This window comes from Neophocaena asiaeorientalis, unplaced genomic scaffold, assembly GCF_003031525.2.
Source record: "Neophocaena asiaeorientalis asiaeorientalis breed wild unplaced genomic scaffold, Neophocaena_asiaeorientalis_V1.1 scaffold598, whole genome shotgun sequence".
NCBI classification, from domain to species: domain Eukaryota; kingdom Metazoa; phylum Chordata; class Mammalia; order Artiodactyla; family Phocoenidae; genus Neophocaena; species Neophocaena asiaeorientalis.
In genome coordinates this window covers 1,336,089-1,356,745 of record NW_020173036.1, presented here as the reverse complement: position 1 = coordinate 1,356,745, position 20,657 = coordinate 1,336,089, and the positions used below count along the sequence as shown (strand labels likewise).

The following is a 20,657-nucleotide window of genomic DNA, read 5'->3' as shown; positions in this document are numbered from 1 at the left end:
GGACTCTCAACCACTGCGCCACCAGGAAAGCCCCCCAAAAAAAATTTTTTTTTTTTTCTCCAAAAAAATTTTTTTTAAGAAAGAAAAAAAGATGAGTGATTCTTTGGTTTTTGTTTGGTTGGCTTTTGGGTTTTTGAGTTGTATGAAGGAATTTAGGAACAAAAAGAAAGAGCTGAAAAGATTTTGTGTGACCACCGGTGCGGCCTGAGATGGGAGAGGCCTCATCTCCCATCTTTGATTAGAACCTAGCAGTGGCAGTAGGATGGGCATAGGTCAGGAAGAACCATGGCTGGTACTGAGTAGCAACGGTAGACAAAGTCATCAACAAGGGGGAGTACCTTGCAAGATGTATGAGATGCCTTGGTTTCCCCGCCCTACCCTTCCCGCAAAACGCAAATGACAGGAGGGAAGCAGGGCCAAGGTGTAGTAATCAAGTCCCACGGCAATTTCCCACTCAACTTTGGACATTTCAGGTTAACATGAGCTTATTTTCTCTCCAGGACTGTAAAAGCCTGGATGTGCTGGTTAATACAAAATAATTACATATATCTCATAACAGGAGCATGTGTAGAGCCTGAGCGATGGTTTCTACTAGTTCGGCTTCTCTATCCCATACAAACCTTTTCCGTATTTGGTGTCATGAATTCCATGTACGACCCAGTCAAAATTATTCGCACAGATAGACTCTACATGGGTGCGTCTCACTGCACAAAATAGGATTTGCTCGTCTCTCTTCATCTCCTTTTTCTTCCTAATATAAGAAATGTGAGACTTAGTATCGGGAACATTCCTCCTCCACTCCAGTTAATAACATTAATCCCAACTAAAGTCTAATCATCTTAAAATTTTATTCTGCTAGCTTTCAGAATGGAGCTACTAACATTAAGGCAACAGCTGTAAAAAATAAATATATGAAAACTTTTAAATGATAGACACATGAAAGCATTTAATTGTAAAGCTGAAGCTGAAACAGAGAAGCTTGAGTGGACACAATGAAAACACAACTAGAGAATGAAGAAGCTGTTGACTACTAAAATGAACCAGTGAATATAAATCTTAAAAGACAGATCTTCACTAATCCTTTCAAACTTTATGTCAAGACACCTGATAATGCGGCCACCAACCTTTCAAAAGCCTTCAAGAGCTTTGCGTTCCGGATCTTCCTTATCTTTTCAATCTTGAAATTTTTCATGGAAGCTTTAAAATGCTGACTCACTTTGGCATATTCCAGAGAGTCATTATTGATCTCAAACAACTAAAAAAATTTAAAAATATATGAGTGTGAAGCAGGAAACATTTAAGGCATGATATGTCCATATGTATGGCTGCCTGTGCCATGGAGTATCCTTGCCAGGCCTCTGACAGCAGGTGGGATAAGCTGGCTTAGGCCTTCCACATCTGGCAGTCCATTCCAGTGATGAACTAGATGGCATGGAGCCCGTCTGTTCAGGCTGACTTCAGGCTAACAGAGCATTATGCCTGAAGGCAAACGGAGCGTCCCCACCCCATCCCCAGGTGTGTGACTTAGTTAGTCCAATGACCTGGTGAGTTCCCTGCCTAAGGCCAGTGCAGGGGCAGAGGCATTGGAGGTACCCAAGGAGCCCAAGCAGAGCTGCCTGCACCCAAAGTTGGAGTCTGATGCTGAGGCTAAATGATCCAGGAAGAGTCTCGCCCCAACCAGGCGAGGTGATGAGGTAAGGCACACTTCAACTCCCATAGAAACTTGTTTGTTAACTCCAACTAACGACAAGTCGCTTTTACTGTGAGTTCCAGTTTTCTCATCTGTAAGGTAGGGAATCGAATATCTATTTTACAAGTTTGTTGTGAGGATCTATCCCAAGGAGATCATGTATGCCTGGACTCTGGAAATGATGACGTGCCCTGGAGAAGACTTGTTCTCTGGGAAAGTGGCACATGACACAATCACCATTTAGATGTCAGCCTTTGAATCTTGATTCAAGGGTTTTGCAGACTCACTCCTTCACTCATTCATTCATTCAAATACACACATTTGTAGCAAAGTACTTTGTCCCATCTTTAAACAATTCACCCACTAAAAAGTAAAAAACAAGTACCTCATAGCCATTTGAGGATGAGGTGCACGTGTCCCGTTGAGGACTAAATACCGAGGTGAAATGCTCTGGTTGGGTCCTCACCTGCTGATGGCTGCAAACAAGACAGAGAAAGAAATTCACCTGGCTCCCCGTTTCATGTGCCCAAATCACCTTCTGTGCTTAACTTCAACTAAGGTGAGGTTCCTCAGAAAACTTCCCCTTTGTATCTTCTTTAGACTACATCCCTGCATATTCCTGGTACACACATATCAGTAATCATGCTTTTAAAAAAGGTGGTAATCATTCATAATTTGGTAAATTGTTATTTTCCCATTGATTTAAAATGTAAAAGCCTTGACTCTTTTTTACATTTCTGCTTAACCTTCAAAGGTCCCAATGTGTTAGCATTAAGTTTGTCTTACAGCTTCTTTGTCAAGTGATAAACACTAAAATAGGGGTATAGGGGAAAGAATCCTGCCTTTCCTGGATGAACTGTATTTCAGAGTAACCATACACGTGGGTGTTCTCTACTAACATGTACAATACATAGGGATTTATTGTACAATTTTAAGTTTGAAATTTTCCATAATGAGAAAATTAAAATTTTTTTAAATGCTTTAAGGAAAAAAACTCTTTAAAGACCCCCTTCTGGGGCTTCCCTGGTGGTGCAGTAGTTGAGAGTCCGCCTGCCTATGCAGGGGACACGGGTTCGTGCCCCGGTCCGGGAGGATCCCACATGCCGCAGAGCGGCTGGGCCCGTGAGCCATGGCCGCTGAGCCTGCGCGTCCAGAGCCTGTGCTCAGCAACGGGAGAGGCCACAACAGTGAGAGGCCCGCATACCACAAAAAAAAAAAACCGCCTTCTGTAAAATGAAGATTCTTTTGGAATGAAAGAAATTGGCCCCAATTTATACTTTAAGCTCTGATTTCCATACTATGCTAGTATAGTGCAGAACAGATTCAATTAATACGTTGTAAGGTGCTCGTCAGCAACGCTATAGTTCATTTCTCTTTGGGCTGTTCAGAATAATACTCACAGCCCTTAGTCTGTCCTAAAGCAGTGTGTCCCCTCTGGGCTCATGACAGCAAGATTCAAGCTGGTTCTCTCCACAGCCGCCCACGAACAGTTTTCTCAATTCATTTTATTCACTCACTCACTTAGCTGACTAGTATCACTACATACCATTCATCATACAGAATATTTCAAGAGCTTTGAGGAGCTGATATTTGTGGAGAGGAGGGAAGAGGTGGAGGATTATGCTAGGGGAGACAGGTGGGAGTGTACTTGACGCCTCTCAACACTGCGATATTTTTACTTTATTCATTTGAATGTTAAAAGAACTGGAGGGAAGCTTAGCTGGCTAGGCTGATCCGATTCTAATTCTTGGGAGTTGGAATTAAGAAATTCAGAGAAAATTGGGTAGTAGCGGCAGAAGGTACAGCTGAAGGGATATAAAGATTGGAATAGAGTCCGCCTGCCGATGCAGGGGACACAGGTTCGTGCCCCGGTCTGGGAAGATCCCACATGCCGCGGAGCGGCTGGGCCCGTGAGCCATGGCCGCTGAGCCTGTGCACGGCCGGAGCCTGTGATTCACAGCGGGGGAGGCCACAACAGTGAGAAGCCCACGTACTGGAAAAAAAAAAAGATTGGAATAATGAGGTTAAAATTGTCAAGCATTAGCCAGAGAAAAGTCTTAGGAGATATAAAGACAGATATGCACATAGATACAGATAAGGTTGCTGAGTCTCTTAGCAGGGGAATAAGAATAAGAAGAAGAGCGGCTAAGATATACTTGACAAATGTACTAGGATCAAGCCCATGTTACAGATGGGCGGATGCAGAGTGATTAGTTTGTCCGAATGCACACAGCTCATAAGCAGTAGGCAGAAGCTGAGCCTAGACGTGTAGCTCCAGAGTCCGGCCGTTAACCTGGTCACAGGCAAAGATCTGTGACCCCAGGCTGCTCAGGCCCTCAAGCAGCACTTGGACCCAACTCCCGGTCCGAAGGCCCTCAGAGAGCTCAGCTCCCCAGCCTTGGCTTCTTGTAAAATGTTGTTTTCCCTACTACACCACGTTTATCCCTTTAGTAACTTCCCGTTTCCATGGAATACCTTAATTCTTACAACCAAAAGGACCTAATTAGAACACCGACTTCACACCTGCCTTGACGTCTGTTTTACATAATCACTCATCACCCAGGAAAAAAAATCCAACTCCAAAAATGTTCATGAGCAATGTAGGTTTGACTGAGTTTCATGAGCAGACAGAGGCGTCACACTGAATCCCCACGGCAAAATTTCCTTTACAAATCCCCTTTCATCAACTTTATCTTTCCCCAAAGCCTTTACTCAGGCAGCTACCACATCCCTTTTTTTCTCTCCATTTCTTTCTCAGCCTCCCACCCCCTATAAATCCACTCAACAAAACTAAAGATATCCAGGAGAACCCACAGCAAAACAAAAACCCAGTAATTGTGCATTTGATTATTTCCTGGGAACAACCAGACGTTCCCAGCTGAAGAAGCTGAGCCCAGAGTAAGAGATCTGCCCAAAGTCCCCCGGGAATTGGAGGGAAAGACAGACTTCCTGCTCTAGAATTCTGTCAGTCATGCTGTACCGCTTAGCAAGTACCTCACTCATTGTTAAAGCAAAAGGAAATTGCAGTGTTATGTGAGCAGGAACATTTCAGAAAACAGGGTCCAGATTCATGAGCAACTCAACGAGGCCAACGTGTTAACATCTCAAACGTGTGCCAGCAAGCAGCGTTCCAGACACTCACACTCGTCCACGTTTCACCTGCTCCATATCCCAGTAAGACACAAATGTCGGCCTTCTGACGATATCCTTTTGGGTCTTGGAAGCTATGTTTGTCTGAATCATCCCTTTAGACAGAAAAAACAAAACACAAATCAAGAATCAGCCCTAGGAAATGATTTATTGTTATTTTTCAGAGGCTAGTATCACAGCAAATATTCATGACTCAACTGTACATGTAAGAATCGAGAAAATCCTTTTGGATGGAAATTACTCATGATAAAAACTTGTATTCTTCACTGCCCTTAGTATAAGACCCAGAAAACAAAGAGGTAAATGAGCATTCCTGAATTAATCTAATCTTTAAATCAAAGTCAGGTGGTAAAGAGAGCCAGGGCAGCCAGATTACGTCACCCATGACAGGCTTCAACGATTATGGGTTGGAATGTGGTAGCTATATCTTAGAAGTTTTTTCCTACCTCAAATGTGAAATGTCACTTTCAAGTCACACATGTTGTACACCTAAGTCTAAGCTGCAGGCCGCATGAGCTCTTTAAGAAGTAAATCATCGTACATTGCTAGTGAAAGTATAAAACGGTGCAACCACTTTAGAAAACAATTTGGTAGTTTCTTATAAAGTTAAACATACACTGCCCATGCAATCCAACAATCCCACTCCTTAGTATTTATCCAAGAGAAATGAAAAGCTACATCCACACGAGAACTTGCGTTTGAATGTTCCTAGTAGCATTATTACAAGAAACAAAAAGTGAAAACAACCCAAATACCCATCGACAGGTTAATGGCTAAACAAACCATGGTATATCCATTTTTTTTAAATTTTATTTTATTTATTTATCTTTGGCTGTGTTGGGTCTTTGTTGCTGAGCGAGGGCTTTCTCTAGTTGTGGCGAGCAGGGGCTACTCTTGGTTGCTGTGCGTGGGCTTCTCATTGCGGTGGCTTCTCTTGTTGCACAGCACGGGCTCTAGGCGTGCGGGCTCAGTAGTTGTAGCTCGCGGGCTCTAGAGCACAGGCTCAGTAGTTGTGGCGCAGGGGTTTAGTTGCTCCGTGGCATGTGGGATCTTCCCGGACCAGGGCTCAAACCTGTGTCCCCTGCATTGGCAGGCAGATTCTTAACCACTGCGCCACCAGGAAAGCCCCATGGTATATCCTCACAATGGAATATTACTCAGCAATGAAAAGGGAAGGACTACTCTATATGCAACAACATAGATGAGTGAAAAACAGTATTCTGAGTGAGAGAAGTGAGCCATATGCAGAGTACACAGTACAAGGTTCTATGTATATGGAATTCTAGAACAGATAAAACTAAGCTATAGTGACAAAGTAAGCTGGTTGCAGAGGAGAGACCGATTGCAAAGGGGCATAAGGAAACTTTTTGGATTGATGGGAGCATTCTAGATCTTGATTAGAATAGTATTTGCACTCACTTGTCAGCACTCATCCAACTGCACACTTAAAATGGGTGCATCTTATCGCAGCAATTACGCCTCAGTACAGTTTTACATCAACATCAACAAAACAAACAATGACAGAAAGAGCAAATCAGATCATGCCACAGCCCTGCTCAAAACCTTCTCGAGGTTTCCAGCTCATAAAATATTTAAGTTTCAACGTCTTCTCTCATCTCTTACACACCTCCTTCCCATGTGCATGGGCTGCCCCCTCCCTTCCAAAGTTTCCTCCTCAGATAAAAGCAGGCTCCCTCCCACGATTCCTTCATCCTCTTTCTGCCTCATCACATTGCTTCATTTTCCCCGTAGCTGTAATTAGTTTCTGAAGTTGCCTGGTTTGCCAGCATCCAGAACGGGGCCTAACACACAACTGACACTCTAATACTAGTTTAATGAATAAGAGCGAATAAGAAGTAGAAAGAAAGTAGTCTGGAACACTGCAAACTTCTCTGAACTGGTTTCTGTGAACCAAGTGAACAAAATGATGGAGCTAAAATTGTTCAGACTCGGGAACAAGGTATATTGGTTCTCATCTCTCCACCACATTTCACCACAGAGAATACCACCAAAAAATTTTTTTTAATTTAAGCACATTTTTAATTTGACCATCCAACAGAGGAGATTTTAATTTTTCTCTATTGCCGTCTAGTCTTGGTCCACATGCATACATTCCTGCACTTACCATGCACATTAAATTTTTTTTAAATTCATTTCTGTTTTAAATATAAAAACCAAAAAGTACAGAAATACAAACTCGGGGTTCTGTCTTCTTCATTTAACAATATCAAATTTTGCTTTTACTGCACAGTTTTCATAATCATAATTTTTAACAACCGCCCAATACTCCACTGAAATTTAATACCTTAATGTGTTCAGTCACTACCTTACTGGTACACAAGCTATTCCTCTACTTCAGTACTATAAGTAAGGCTTTAACAGAGACCTTTATGCCTAGAGCTTATTTTTTTCTTGTGAATTATTTCCTTAGAAAGATTCCTGAGAAAATAAAAAAGCAAGCATATTTTAATATCTCTTGATATGTATTGCCAGGTGGCTTTCCACAGAAGTTGGTATAATGGCCCTTCAAAGCTATATGACTTAACACACCGTAACTGGTACAGGACCCAAATCTCAGGTACAACCTGGGAATGTCAAAGACCTGACAAAATCTCCTTTACCTCTTTCAAAGCACCTATAGGGCTGGGTCCTGGAAAGGCAAGTATCTGACCACACGCAGGGGGTGTCCCATGGATGCAGCTGATGGGACAGTGCATTCAGAGGGAGAGCAGTTTCTGCCCTGGTTTTTTACTAAACACAACAGACAGATGGGTAGAAGGTAACCAGAAAATCTTCCTATGGAGGCTCAAATAAACGTGGCGGAAGGCAAAGTCTTTAGAAAAGGTGATGGATAAAACCACTGACCTAGATGATGAAGGCTAAAAGGAACAGCAAGGTTCTAAAATTCAGAAGGGAGACTTCCCTGGTGGCGCAGTGGTTAAGAATCCACCTGCCAGTGCAGGGGACACGGGTTCGAGCCCTGGTCCGCGAAGATCCCACAGTGAGTCCGCGGGCCACAAACTGAAGCCCGCGCGCCTAGAGCCCGTGCTCCGCAACAAGAGAAGTCCCCGCCATGAGAAGCCCTTGCGCCACAACAAAGAGTAGCCACCGCTCGCCGCAACTAGAGAAAGCCCGCACGCAGCAACGGAGACCCAACACAGCCAAAAATAAATACAATAAAATAAATAAATTTAAAAATAAATAAATAAATGAATAAAATAAAATAAAACTCAGAAGGCACCCACAGGCCCAAGGTCTCTACTGCAATCATCAGCACCTGAAAATTCTGCCTCAGTCTGGGAAGCAGCCCACCTAGAGTCAGAAATTAAGAATGGCAGAGCCGGAAGTACCCCCAGAGACCACGTAATCCAATGCCCCCATTTTACAGGGTGCTCGGTGCTGTCCCCAGCTACTCTGCGTCAGAGCCGAGGCTCCAGAGGACAGGTCTTCTGACCGCCACTGGCTCCCACCCACGGAACTCCCTGCCTTGCTAAAAAGAACCCGGGTCCTGAGCGCAGCACGCCGGGCTACTCCATTCCCACTCCCACGCGGATGCCACAGGCCGGATTCCAGCAACAGGCACCACTGCCAAACGCAAAGACTTACCTTGGAAACTCAGCTCGTAGTTTTGTGAACCCGCCTGAAATGGCACAATTCCCCTGTGACAGGATTGAAACAGAGACTCCAGGTATGAAGAGTCGATGTTTGAAATTTGCTCATTGTCTTTCTAATTAAAAAAAAAAAAAAAAAGGTAAAGACTTCAGGGTAGGCTTTTAAGAAATTTCTACTATGATATTTTATATAACTATTTTAGCCGTGGGATTTGAATTGGAATGCACCCTGCCTTTCAAATCAGACTGCCAAGTTTCCTGGGTGGGACCATGTCACACCCTTCTGTAGTCTCCACCGCGGGGCTGAGAGCACACTCTACACTGCAGAAACTGACCATACCCTTGGTGGAGGCCTGAAAAACAAAGCTCTTTGCAAGTCTTTTACACCTTCCATAAAATATGACTCAAGTGTACAGAGCAACTGGTACCCAACGTGCAGACATGATGTCTAACAGAATCCAACATCCTGCCATGAAGTAGAATATCACAGCTATCAGCCCATCACACGATGAGAAAGCACAGTTTAAAGCTGGTATGAAGGCATGTAAAATTCCAGTAGGTGTACTGCTGTCCAAATGAGAGTGACCTAGCCCTTCTCCTCCAGCTATAATGAAAGGGGCACCCCCAAAATGGAACGATATAATCTCCAGCCTCAAGGCACATATGATGGGTCTGAACACCAGAAAGGGAAGTAAAGGGAAGTGTGTTATCCTAGCAAGGGGGCAGACTAGGCCACCATTCCATTGTCCCTACCCTATGTCAGGGATGATAGACAGATATAAGCCCCCAAGAGCAGGGGTTCCCAATATCTAATGGTAAGGAGTTCTTGTTCCTCGTGATCTAGAATGGAGGATGACAGTAAGATCCTGTTGGCAGCCGGTGGTGGGCAGGGGCTCCCAGTCCCTTTAATGACAGGCCAGACTCTGCAGGCTTCAGCTACATCCATCGCATTCCCCTTCCCTAATGGAAATGTCTGCAGGATGTAAAGGGGGAGAACCAGAACGAAAGCTTCCAAGGAAGGCGTCCCAGATAGAGAGGTCTCTTAGCCTGGAGAGGAACATGGTGGCACAGGAAAACTGGGTTCAAGTATTTGCACACAGTGCAAAGCAGGAATAAACTTGATGTGTTTCTGGAGGTAGAACCAGGACAAATGGGAGGAAGGAACAAGAAGGCTAACTTCAGCAGAACTTTCTGAACTACAGTCATGAACAATTACGTCATACCACAACGATGTTTGTTGCAACGGCTGCTGGGACATGTATCGGGATGATTGTAAAAATGACTGCCATCCAGGGTGGGCAGTAGGAAACTGAGTTTCCATGATTAGATGATTCGCTGGGAAACCATATGCCTTCCTCAGACCCCAAAGAATGGCTTAAGTGGGCAAACACCTGCGAGCAAGGGTGGGGGAAGGCAGCCATCACCTCCCGGCACCCTGGATTTTTTTGGGTTTTGTTTGTGGTTTTTTTTTGGCCGCACCACGCAGCTTGCAGCATCTTAGTTCCCTGACCAGGGATTGAACCCATGTCCTCAGCAGTGAAAGTGCAGCATCCTACCACTGGACCACTGGGCCCTGGGTACCCTGGTTTGATGACTTGAATCTCTGCCTTAATTTCCCATCCCCAAAGTCCTGTACCCCTCAACTGCCTGCTCAGCTCTGCAGAACCCTGTTCCTGGCTGGAAGGAATCTGCAAACTCTAGGTCAAAGCCTTCCAAACTTGAATGTAAATGTAAATCACCCAGATCTTGTTAAAATTTGCATAATGATTCAGGGGAAGTGGGGGAAGAGTTTTGGAGCCTGCATTTTTTTTAAGTTAATTAATTAATTAATTAATTTTATTTTTGGCTGCATTGGGTCTTTGTTGCTGCAAGCGGGCTTTCTCTAGTTGTGGCGAGCTGGGGCTACTCTTCCTTGCGGTGCACAGGCTTCTCATTGCCGTGGCTTCTCTTGTTGCGGAGCATGGGCTCGAGGTGTGTGGGCTCAGTAGTTGTGGCTCGCAGGCTCAGTTGCTCTAGAGCACAGGCTCAGTAGTTGTGGCGCACGGGCTTAGTTGCTCCGCAGCACATAGGATCTTCCCGGATCAGGGATCAAACCTGTGCCCACTGCATTGGCAGGTGGGTTCCTAACCACTGTGCCACCAGGGAAGCCCCAGAGCCTGCATTTTGAACATCTCCCAGATGACACTGACATTGCTGGTCTGCGGACCTGACTTTGACCAGCAAGGCTTTAGGGTCCATATCAGCCATATTCACTAGAACTTTCTTTGACAATGGAAATTTCTCTGTGTTGTCCTATACGGTAGCCACGAGCCACATGTGGCTGCTGGGACAGCTGCTGGTAGAGCACTTAAAGTGTGACTAGTGTGACAACAACTGATTCTTAATTTTATTTAAGTTTAATTAATTTAAGTTTAAAATTAAATAGCCCCAGAGACATTGCTTTGGGAAAGATCCACAGTGTTCTTCTTCCTTGCTGCAAGTAATAAATCCTTCCTTCTCTGGGGGAAAAAAAAAAAATTTAAATAGCCACATATGGCTAGTGGTTGTCATACCGGACAGAACGAGGCCATTAAGTCAGTGTCTGAGCATCTGCACAGCCTCTCATGGTTCACGGGGACATTCCTCTGGCTCTGCCCTCACTGTACTCCAGTTCTGAATGGGTGAGTGAATGAATGAATGAACGGTAGAGCCTTCAATTATGCATTCTCCCAGAAGACTTGAATTGATACCTCAGTTTCAGTTACCAGGTCTTGGCTTTTGTCTTGTGCCTACATGTTTGCCTTGATCTCGGCTTTCTAGAGCTATGGCTTGCCCTTGTCCTGGGCAATTCCCTCAGGTCATGGACTCCTGCCCCAAAAGGCCAGCTTTCACAGCTACTAAGCTTGGCTATCTGCTGGTAAACATCTTGAGGGTCTGGATCTGTACCCCCTGACTGATGCAAAGCCCATGACTGCTACCTGGCTCTGCCCTCCAGTCACTCCTGCTGTAACTCCATCCTGCACCACTGCTGCCCACCATCCTCTCCTGGTCCACCATCCATGTAGGTACAAGTCCTGGTTAAGCACCTGAACTGCCATATATCAATTCTACCTTCCAGAGGGTTCACTGTCAAACATATGCATCTACCCTTTGTTGGCAAAAGTTTCTATTTCTCCCAGTTCCTACCAGAGAGGTTCCTAACCCGGAAATCTCAGTTGCCCAACTCTTTTTTTTTATTTTTTAACATCTTCGTTGGAGTATAATTGCTTTACAATGGTGTGTTAGTTTCTGCTTTATAACAAAGTGAATCAGCTATACATATATGCGCAACTCTTATTAAAAATTCAGTTGCAAGAAATAAAACCTGTAGGGCTCTGTCTGAAAACTATTCAGTCCACTCTTTTCTCTAAATATTCTAACCTGTACACTGGCTCAAACCAGGTCATCAAACAGCTGTAAACTTGGACCATAATACATAATACACTGAACTATGAAAGAAACCAGGCTGCAACTTATGTTTCAGATCTCCCGGTACCACCATTTTTATTTTACTTGGATGATCAGCAAGGAAAACACCAAACCCAGGGCCTGGTTTCCCGTCCTTCCTTTCTTTTTTTTTTTTTTTCCTTTTATAACAGAAGTGCCCACTCAATTTATATAATGATGGGTCTAATTAATATGAGACAGTAAGAGTTTATTCACATCCTCAAAGAACACATTCCATTTCTTACAACAGACAAGTGCCACAGATTCAATGACTATAACATTTTTTGTGTTCATAGGTAGAAAGTTACATTCTAGAACTGTGCATTTAACACAGACTGAATATCCCAGGGAGAACTTCATATTACAGAAGTTTTATCAGGAAGTTTCTTGATGTTTTACTAGGGGACATGAGTGACAGAACCCGTGTAAATTTAAATATGATCTTTTACCCCTTAAAGTTCCTTTTGGTCTCTGGGGTCATGATGTCACTAGAATACAAATATTTTCTAAGCCTTCTCCCCTATCTTACTGAAAATTGCAAGTATTTGACATAAGAACCATTGAGACCTATAGTTTACTATTTTAATTTCATTTCGTTTTATTTAATAACCAAGGCTAAAGAATTTGAGTTTATAATTTCAATTGCCACAGGCACCTCACAGAATCACTTTTATGGAACTGCACTTTGACACCATCCTCGGCTTAAATATAAGAAGAGCCCGTACGAAGCTAAATATCACAGGGGTTTTCACGCCGAGGTGCTTGACAGGTCACCGCAGGAGGGGAAAGCAAAGAGCCCTGAGCCCCGTCCTCTTTGCACAGGGCACCTCTGCTTCACCCTAGTTCGCTCATTTAGGTTCTGTGAAAGATTGTTTGATAGCATGTATCTGCCGCTAAGACCACTGGGAAACCGCCATGTACTGCACGGATGGTGGGACCAAGGTTGAGGACCTCACTCACCACAGCACACAAGGTCCCCTCTGTGTGGCCCTGTAGGAGACCCTTTTCTCAGGCCTCACTAACAGAGAAAAAGCCGTGCTTCTCCTGAGTAACTGGAATGGTCTTTTCATGGAGGCACAGGGGACCATATAACATAGTGTTTCTTTGCTTGCTTTGACAGCTAGGGAGCGCAGAGCCATGTGTGTAGCCCATCCACTTCTAACCCTAGAGAATCTGATGCTGGCATTTCCTCGTCCCTACTTTGGCTTCATTTCCATCTCTTGCTTTTCTTTTCTCTTTCTCATCACTCTGATTTCATTGCCTACTTAAGCTCACTCCCTCCCTCTCTCTCTCTCTCTAATCCTATGAATCAAAGGAAAGAAAGGATACTAGACAGAAGCTCTGCTTATCTAAACTTCTCTCCCGAGAGGCATGGACATATATGCACTACCAAACGTAAAACAGATAGCTAGTGGGAAGCAGCTGCATAGCACAGGGAGATCAGCTCGGTGCCTTGTGACCACCTAGAGGGATGGGACAGGGAGGGTGGGAGGGAGACGTAAGAGGGAGGAGATATGGGGATGTATGTATATGTATAACTGATTCACTGTTATAAAGCAGAAACTAACACACCACTGTAAAGTAATTCTACTCCAATAAAGATATTTTTAAAAATTAAATTAAATTAAATTAAAAAAAATAAACTTCTCTCCCTTTACTATGTCCCTGTGCAGGTAAGTCTAGAATCTTCTAGTCCATCTGAATCCAGACTCTGACTGCATCCTAGTAACCATCTATATCAGTCTTCTGATTCCTCAGTCCTGCCTCCTCTTCTGGCTGAAAGCAGTAGTCTCTGTACATTTATGTACTAGTACATAGAAAGCTAGCTCAAGGTTCCAGCCCAGGCCCCGATAGCGAGGAAAGAAGGATATTGGCTGGCTCATGGATCAAGGAGTTCCTTAAAAATAATTATAATTTTTTATGATGCAATCGGAGTCCATGCTTGCTGGGTATCATGTAAAAAAGCACCACCTCCTTTACCATGTCCATTCTCCACGGGTAACCACGTGGGTGTCAGACATTGTACTACTAGTTTCTTCTGAAGTTGGCAAGTTTATACAAGAGCGTCCACAAGGAGGAATGGTACTCACCTTCTCTCCATATTGAACCCATTTGTCATATCCATTTCTCCAGTACCAAATCCATTTTGTGGTGAAGAGAGAACCGGCCGGCATTGTGACAGATGAAGGCGTGGAGAGACGTCGGATGGGTTTATGATCACAAGTCATCTTCTGGAAACTGATTTTATAATTTCCAATAGAAATGCTGAGAGGGAAAAGTTTAGTGTTAACAAAATGCTTCACTGAAACAAAATGCTTCTGTTTTCTACACTCTGGTCTTCTCTAATAAGAGGATAGAATTAAACCTTGAGAGCTGAAAGGGATCTTTGAATTTCCCTTATACAGCTTTCGGTCTTACACATAAAAGAAAAAACTGAACTACAGAGAGGTAATGTAACCTGCCTGCCCCACATATTCAACGGTGTCACAGAATGTGTTCTTCCCTCAAAAAATATGCCCCATAGACAACTGTGCCTACACAAAACAATGGATTGGCTCAATGTTTGTTAGAAAGTCAGTTAGAAACTCACAGTAGGTCAGTTTTTTTCAATTATTATTCAAATAGTTATCAAAGTGTGGTCCAAGACCTTTTCGGGAGCCAGCAAGGTCAAAGTTATTTTCATAATGATATTAAGACATCACCTGTCTTTTTCACCTTCATACCCTCACAGGTGCACAATGGAGTTTTCCAGAGGCTACATGATGTTTGATTTCACAATAAAGAGATTTGCAAAAATATATAACAATTTCAGTCTTCTCAGTGAATTTGGTTTTGTTTTGTTTTGGAAAAGTTATTTTTATAGTTTTACTTATACACAGTTATATATGCATATAACTATATATAAGTTAGATATATAATTATCAAAAAATGTTATGTTAACATGAATGAGTTTATTATTGTTATTTTTAATGTATCAGTAAATATTTAATTTTTCTCAGTTGTGATTTTTAATATGGTAAATATAAATAGCTATAATCCACATAAACAGAAGTTCTTTGGGATCCTCAATACATTTTAAGACTATATAGGGCTCCTGAGACCAAAAAGTTTAAGAGTTACTGCTCTATGAAACACCTCCTAGATCAGTGATGTTCAACCAGGAGCGATTTTGTGACCCAGGGAACATTTGACAATGTCGAAAAACGTTTTTGTTTATCACAACTGGCGTGCAGTGGGTGGAAGCCAGGAATGATGCTAAACTGCCCCCCCGCAGAACAAATAATTATCTGGTCCCAAAAGTCAATAGCGCTAAGGTTGAAAAACACTGCTTCAGATTTACCTGGGGGGAGAAATACACCTAGAAGCAAAACAGCTGACGCCACCCTCTAGTGGCAAAAGGTCGCAACACAGAATCTCCACCAAAAATTCACTAAATTTGCAGACGACGACACATCCATATTTTCCCCCCCAAAGAACTTCCTTGTAAAACAGGATGCAGCTTATAAATATGGTCATGGGTGGTATCACCCATATCAGCCCTAATAGAAACAGAAATATAAGGTAGCCTCTTAGAAACCTCCAGGGTAGAGAAAATAGCGAACACAGAGGAAGGTATAAAATGCTAAAGTATACAACAAAATCCTGCCCTAGAACTATAGGAAATGACTCAAATCATTTTCTCAAACTATGAAATTAAGTCAAAGCTCTTCTGAGCTCATCATTTAGTACTTGTGATAGTCCTACGATGAGCTGATAGGAGTACAAACCAACCTACGCATTTGCTGCTCTGCAGGACACACTGACAAATATTAACGAAACACATATTTGTGTCCCTGTTTGTTTCACCTGAGTTAGCAAATACTCCCAGAGTCCCTTGTAATAGCGAGGCTCTGAGTGACTTCACACCTGCCCCACTTACGTATTTTTCTTCATTAACTCAGCAGGCGTTTGCCATTTTTATCTCAAGAGTTAACCTGAATGGGATTCTGAAGGAAAACTGCTTTTTCTTCTTCCCATAAGCATAGCACTGGGCTTTCTTCCAATGATGTTGTGCATCTCACAAGCCAGACCGGCCACCAACTTACGTGCAGACTTGGGGGTCACAAAAGGCCTTCTCAATATCCTCCATGAGCGGGAGGTCCATCCAGGTGTTTCCAAGTAACATCTGCCACCGGTAGGGCAGGTGGAAGTGAACTTTGTTGCATCTCTCTAAAAAGACAGAAAAGAAGTCTCAGCGATTCGGCCAAGTTCACTGCTGACTCTCCCCCATCCTTTCACGGCCCGCCTTTCCCCTTCTGCCTGTCCTGCAGGCACATTTCCCAGCTACACCTGTGCTCATGCTGGCCCCTACCTGCATTGCCCCAAACTCCAGGTTCCATTATGACCCACGGAGACTCATCAGAAAAAATTCTCTGCTCCCCAAAAAGCCATGTTACCCACATGGAAATCTGAGATCTTTATAAATTGACAGTTACCCTTTCTGCACCCCACACGTGGATTTACTGAGACAAACTGCTCTCCAGCATAGGCAACTGCTTTTGTGTTTCCTTGAAGCCCTGACCTAAAATTCATCTCTCCCAGAAGAATTCCCTCACTAATCTCACGCTCTTCTGAACTGACTTGTGTTTTATATTCCCTCAGCCAGTGCTTGGGACTCAGTTTGTGCTTTATTTACGTATTTACTCATTTTTACGCAGTTTTCTAATTTGTGCATGTTTTGTTTGTTTGTTTTTGGCCGCACCGCGCAGCTTCTGGGATCTCAGTTCCCCAACCAGGGATGGAACCCGGGCCCCCGGCAGTGAGAGTGCGGAGTCCTAACCACTGGACCGCCAGGGAGCTCCCAAATTTGATGCCCCACCTTAACAACAGACTTATTGAAAAAAGGCCTGCATCATTGTTTAGCTTACTTCTCCCTTGCTTCACTGGCAGAGGGCTGGGCATGAAAAAGATGACCATTCAATGAATGCTTGCTGAAGAATGAATTAATGTTAGAAGTCCATAATACAGGAGTACAGAAAACAGTTCTATTTTTCAAAATTTGCATTATGTTTCAACCGTTTTGAAATGTCTAAAAGATGTGTTACTACTTTAGAATAAAAAGAGGCAGACTTAGATATCACAACGAACTCCAGAGTGGCACTGCCTGGGATTTGGCTGATTCAAACAGTATAACCTTCCTCACACCCATTAGAACGGCTGCTATAAACAAACAAACAAACAAAAACAAATAAACAAGTGTTGGTAAGGATGTGGAGAAATTGGAACCCTCGTGCACTGCTGGTGAAAATATAAATGATAACAGCTGCTATGGAAAACTGTATGGCAGTTCCTCGAAAACTTAAACATACATTTACCATATAATCCAGCAATTCCACTTGTGGGTATATACCCAAAAGAACTGAAAGCAAATCTCAAACAGATATTTGTACACCTGTGTTCATAGCAGCATTATACACAACAGCCAAAGGTAGAAGCAACTCAAGTGCCCATCAATGGATGAATGGATAAACAAAATGTGATAGAATACAATGGAATAGTATTCAGCCTTAAAAAGGAAATTCTCACAACGGCTACAACATGGATAAAGCTTGAGGACACTGTACTAAGTGAAACAGGCCAGTGTCCGAAAAAGACAAATACTGTGTGAGTTCATTCATATGAGGGTAAGTCACACTTATAGACAGAAACCAAAATGGCGGCTGCCAAGGGCTTCCCGGCCAGAAGTGGGAAAGGAGGAGTTGTTGTTTAAAGGGTACAGAGTCTCAGTTTTACAAGATAAAAAGAATTCTGGAGATTGGTTGTACAACAATACGAATGTAATGAACCCTACTGAACTGTACACTTAAAAATATTTAAGATGGTAAAATCTGTTATGTGGATTTTACCATAATTAAAAAGAAAATATTTTAAAGTTAAAGATTTTTGATTTAGGGAACGCAGGGCAGAATCTCCTCTTCAGACACAAGGTGAATGCGTCTAAGACCACTAAGTAATCAAGCAAATGAATCAGACATGATGCCTAGGCCTGGGGTGGAGGCATGAAAGGGAAAGAGTGGTGTAAGAGTGAGAGGGCAGCTCTGTGTCCCAAGCAGCCCCGTGGGAAACATTTCTGCAGGAATCCTGGTGGGAGGCAACAGCGTGGACAGGTGTGGCTCATTGACTGCAAAGACACACAAGACATTGTTTGTGTAGAGCACGGGTCCCTCAGTACACACGTGAGGGGCGACTAGAGCCCACGGCCCAGAAGAGAGGCAATGCCTAAATCACGACAGGACACAAACTTTGAAAATGTGTCTGCTAGGATACTTTTGTTTGCTTTTTGTGTGCAAAAAGATGGGTCCCTCATTAAGTGTAACAGATCACCTAAAACTGAATTGTGAAAGGAGAACGTATAATATCACGCAGGGGTGAAGTAGATTCTTAGCATTGCACCTGACACACAGTACACAGTAAATGTTAGCCATATTACTATTAACAAAGTTTCTGCTTCTAGAAAGTCCTTAAGTAAGTTACTCACTAAGTTGGCAACCCTTATACAGATGGTCAAGACAAATTTCGTTTGAGCCATGTTCACCCCTCGTAGAACATTCGGTACTCGCAACGTCAGATACGGAATCTACAAAACAAAAGAGGATGCATGTATGCTGATCCTAATATTTAAACCGAAAATCAAGATATCTGGTCCTACAGGGGGGAAGAATATCTGAAACGGGGGCCACGTTCAAGAAAATTCTTATGAATCGTGTACTGCTGCTAAGGAGAGCCTAGACACGAAAGCAAACACGAACATCTGGGGCACCTGAGAGTTATGTTTATTTCTTAAACCATAGTTGAACTATTTCTGTTCTGAATAAATGTAGCGCTTATTCTATACAGTTCTAGGGTTGGTCCTTCCATCCTCATATGTCAATCTCCTCATCAGAAGTGCTCCTTAACCAAAACCCCTTTGCCCTTTAATACTGCTAAGGGACATGCAAAGAAAAACCACTAGCCCTAGCTGCTGTGCTGCAGACATGAGACATGGGGCCCCTCTCTGTCCCTCAGTGACTCACACAGAGCCCAGCCTGAGCCCTTGTTGTAATCTCGCTGGCAGGGGGAACAGACATTTGAGCAGAGTTCCGACCATGGGTCCCCTAGGCTGCAGCTCTGTTGCTTAAGGAAGGTGTAAAATGAGGGACCCTGGGCAGAGTGAGTGCTGCTCTGTGTCAGGGCAGTGGTCTCCCCATGTGTGGGCAGAACCTGGCTTGTCAGCCTCTGACTTTCAGAGCGTAACACGTCTTTCTCCCCACTGACTGCCAACGTAAAGCCAAAACTCGTGGCATCAGTTTTACCTACATTGGTAGTTTCATCTATCACTTTACTAGAGCCATTTGGTGGCACTGTGGACAGACTAGCCCAGAATGTCTTCTCTGTGTGTTTACCATTAACAAAGGCCGTGGCCCCATCGTCGGCAGCTGTCATTTGGCCAGCGCGCTGCAGATGGCTGTGAGTCACGCCGGTGTCCTGACCCCTAGGTAAAGATTTTTCTCTCTGCCTACTGGCTGTGGTTTTATAATTTAACAATCTCACGGAAGTGGCATCTGTGGCCATGTCATCGACGTTATTATTAAAAAGCGGGAAATGCTGGCTGTCTTGATTCCCACGTCTGCCTTCCGTGTTCACGCAGTCCGAGGAAAGGATGGCCGTGCTCTTTCTGGTGGTGATGGTTTCAGGTATTTGTGGAGAACCAAGAGGCGAGAAGGAGACAGCCTGACTGGAAGAAAACAAACTCTCTCTACCAGTGTCTTGGTCATTCTGCCAGGATGCGGGGCCCTTCCACTTGGGAGCTGATGTCGAATCAAAAGTGACGTAAGTATTGCTGTGATTCCCATAGAAAAGATCCTCAGTACTGCCATTCTCTGCAAACCTCTGGCTTGCTCCCCCTTGACCGGTTCCTCCAAGATTGGACGCCGCAGACGAGCCTGAGGAAGGTGGAGGGCACTCCTGACTTCCCAAATGCGTGAACTTGTGGGCAAGATCCTTGACAGGCCCGTCGTCCGGGGGAGACCCGCGGCCGGTGGGATCTGGACTGGGGGCGCAGGACCTCTGGGCAGAAGCTGCAGCAGATGGAAGAGAGTCCCCGTTGCCCCGGTCTCTGCTCTTGCTTCTGCCTCTGTATGCCGCGTCTCTGCGATGTGAAGGAGGAGCTGGGAAAGAAAAACCAAACAACGGAAGTTGGTGTTAACGTGACTAACTTCCCTGCCCTGTTCCGCCTCAGCTTCTCCAGGTTTGCTATCGAAGTTCTATCAAATTACTTTTGTGTGAAAATCTCGAGAAGGTGCTTATGACCATGCAGGAATCTGTCACCCTGCCAGCCCTGCAGAAAACACCACCTATGACCTAGGATAAAGGTCGAACTGACACTGGCTCTGCTTGGCTTCTCTCGTGGGACTTAGATGTAGCCCCCAAATGCCCACACTCTTAGATGGGGCTGTCCACAATTCTCTAGTTCAAGTCACTCACCGCTAGGGTAAATGGAGAGACAGACGAGTACAAATCAGGGAGGAGTTCCCCGAAATCATTTAGAGTTTGCCCATATTGTGATACAGGTGTACCTAAGTTACGGATTCATGATACATAAAACGACAACAACAAAAGAAACTACAACAGAGGTCTGATTTCACTGAAGCTTGAGAATTTTCCAGAGTTGTTCGTCCAGTCCCCCAAATGCCCAAGCTTAAATGAGTAATATCTAAAAAAGA

The 20,657-nt window shown here is 43.9% G+C and overlaps 1 protein-coding gene across 2 annotated transcripts in view; it reads right to left on the bottom strand.

Annotated features, from left to right (window-relative positions):
* Nucleotides 1-20,657, bottom strand: part of ZC3HAV1 (zinc finger CCCH-type containing, antiviral 1) — a 59,644-nt gene that overhangs the window by 9,598 nt on the left and 29,389 nt on the right. For both annotated transcript variants that reach the window (XM_024742498.1, XM_024742499.1), the window contains exons 4-12: nucleotides 19,338-20,102; nucleotides 18,434-18,532; nucleotides 16,002-16,125; nucleotides 14,007-14,181; nucleotides 8,447-8,567; nucleotides 4,833-4,935; nucleotides 2,076-2,166; nucleotides 1,125-1,255; nucleotides 621-751 (exon numbers count right to left, since the gene is read on the bottom strand). In XM_024742498.1, the coding sequence (XP_024598266.1) occupies nucleotides 621-751; nucleotides 1,125-1,255; nucleotides 2,076-2,166; nucleotides 4,833-4,935; nucleotides 8,447-8,567; nucleotides 14,007-14,181; nucleotides 16,002-16,125; nucleotides 18,434-18,532; nucleotides 19,338-20,102 (1,740 nt within the window). The remainder of the gene's footprint in view (nucleotides 1-620; nucleotides 752-1,124; nucleotides 1,256-2,075; nucleotides 2,167-4,832; nucleotides 4,936-8,446; nucleotides 8,568-14,006; nucleotides 14,182-16,001; nucleotides 16,126-18,433; nucleotides 18,533-19,337; nucleotides 20,103-20,657) is intronic.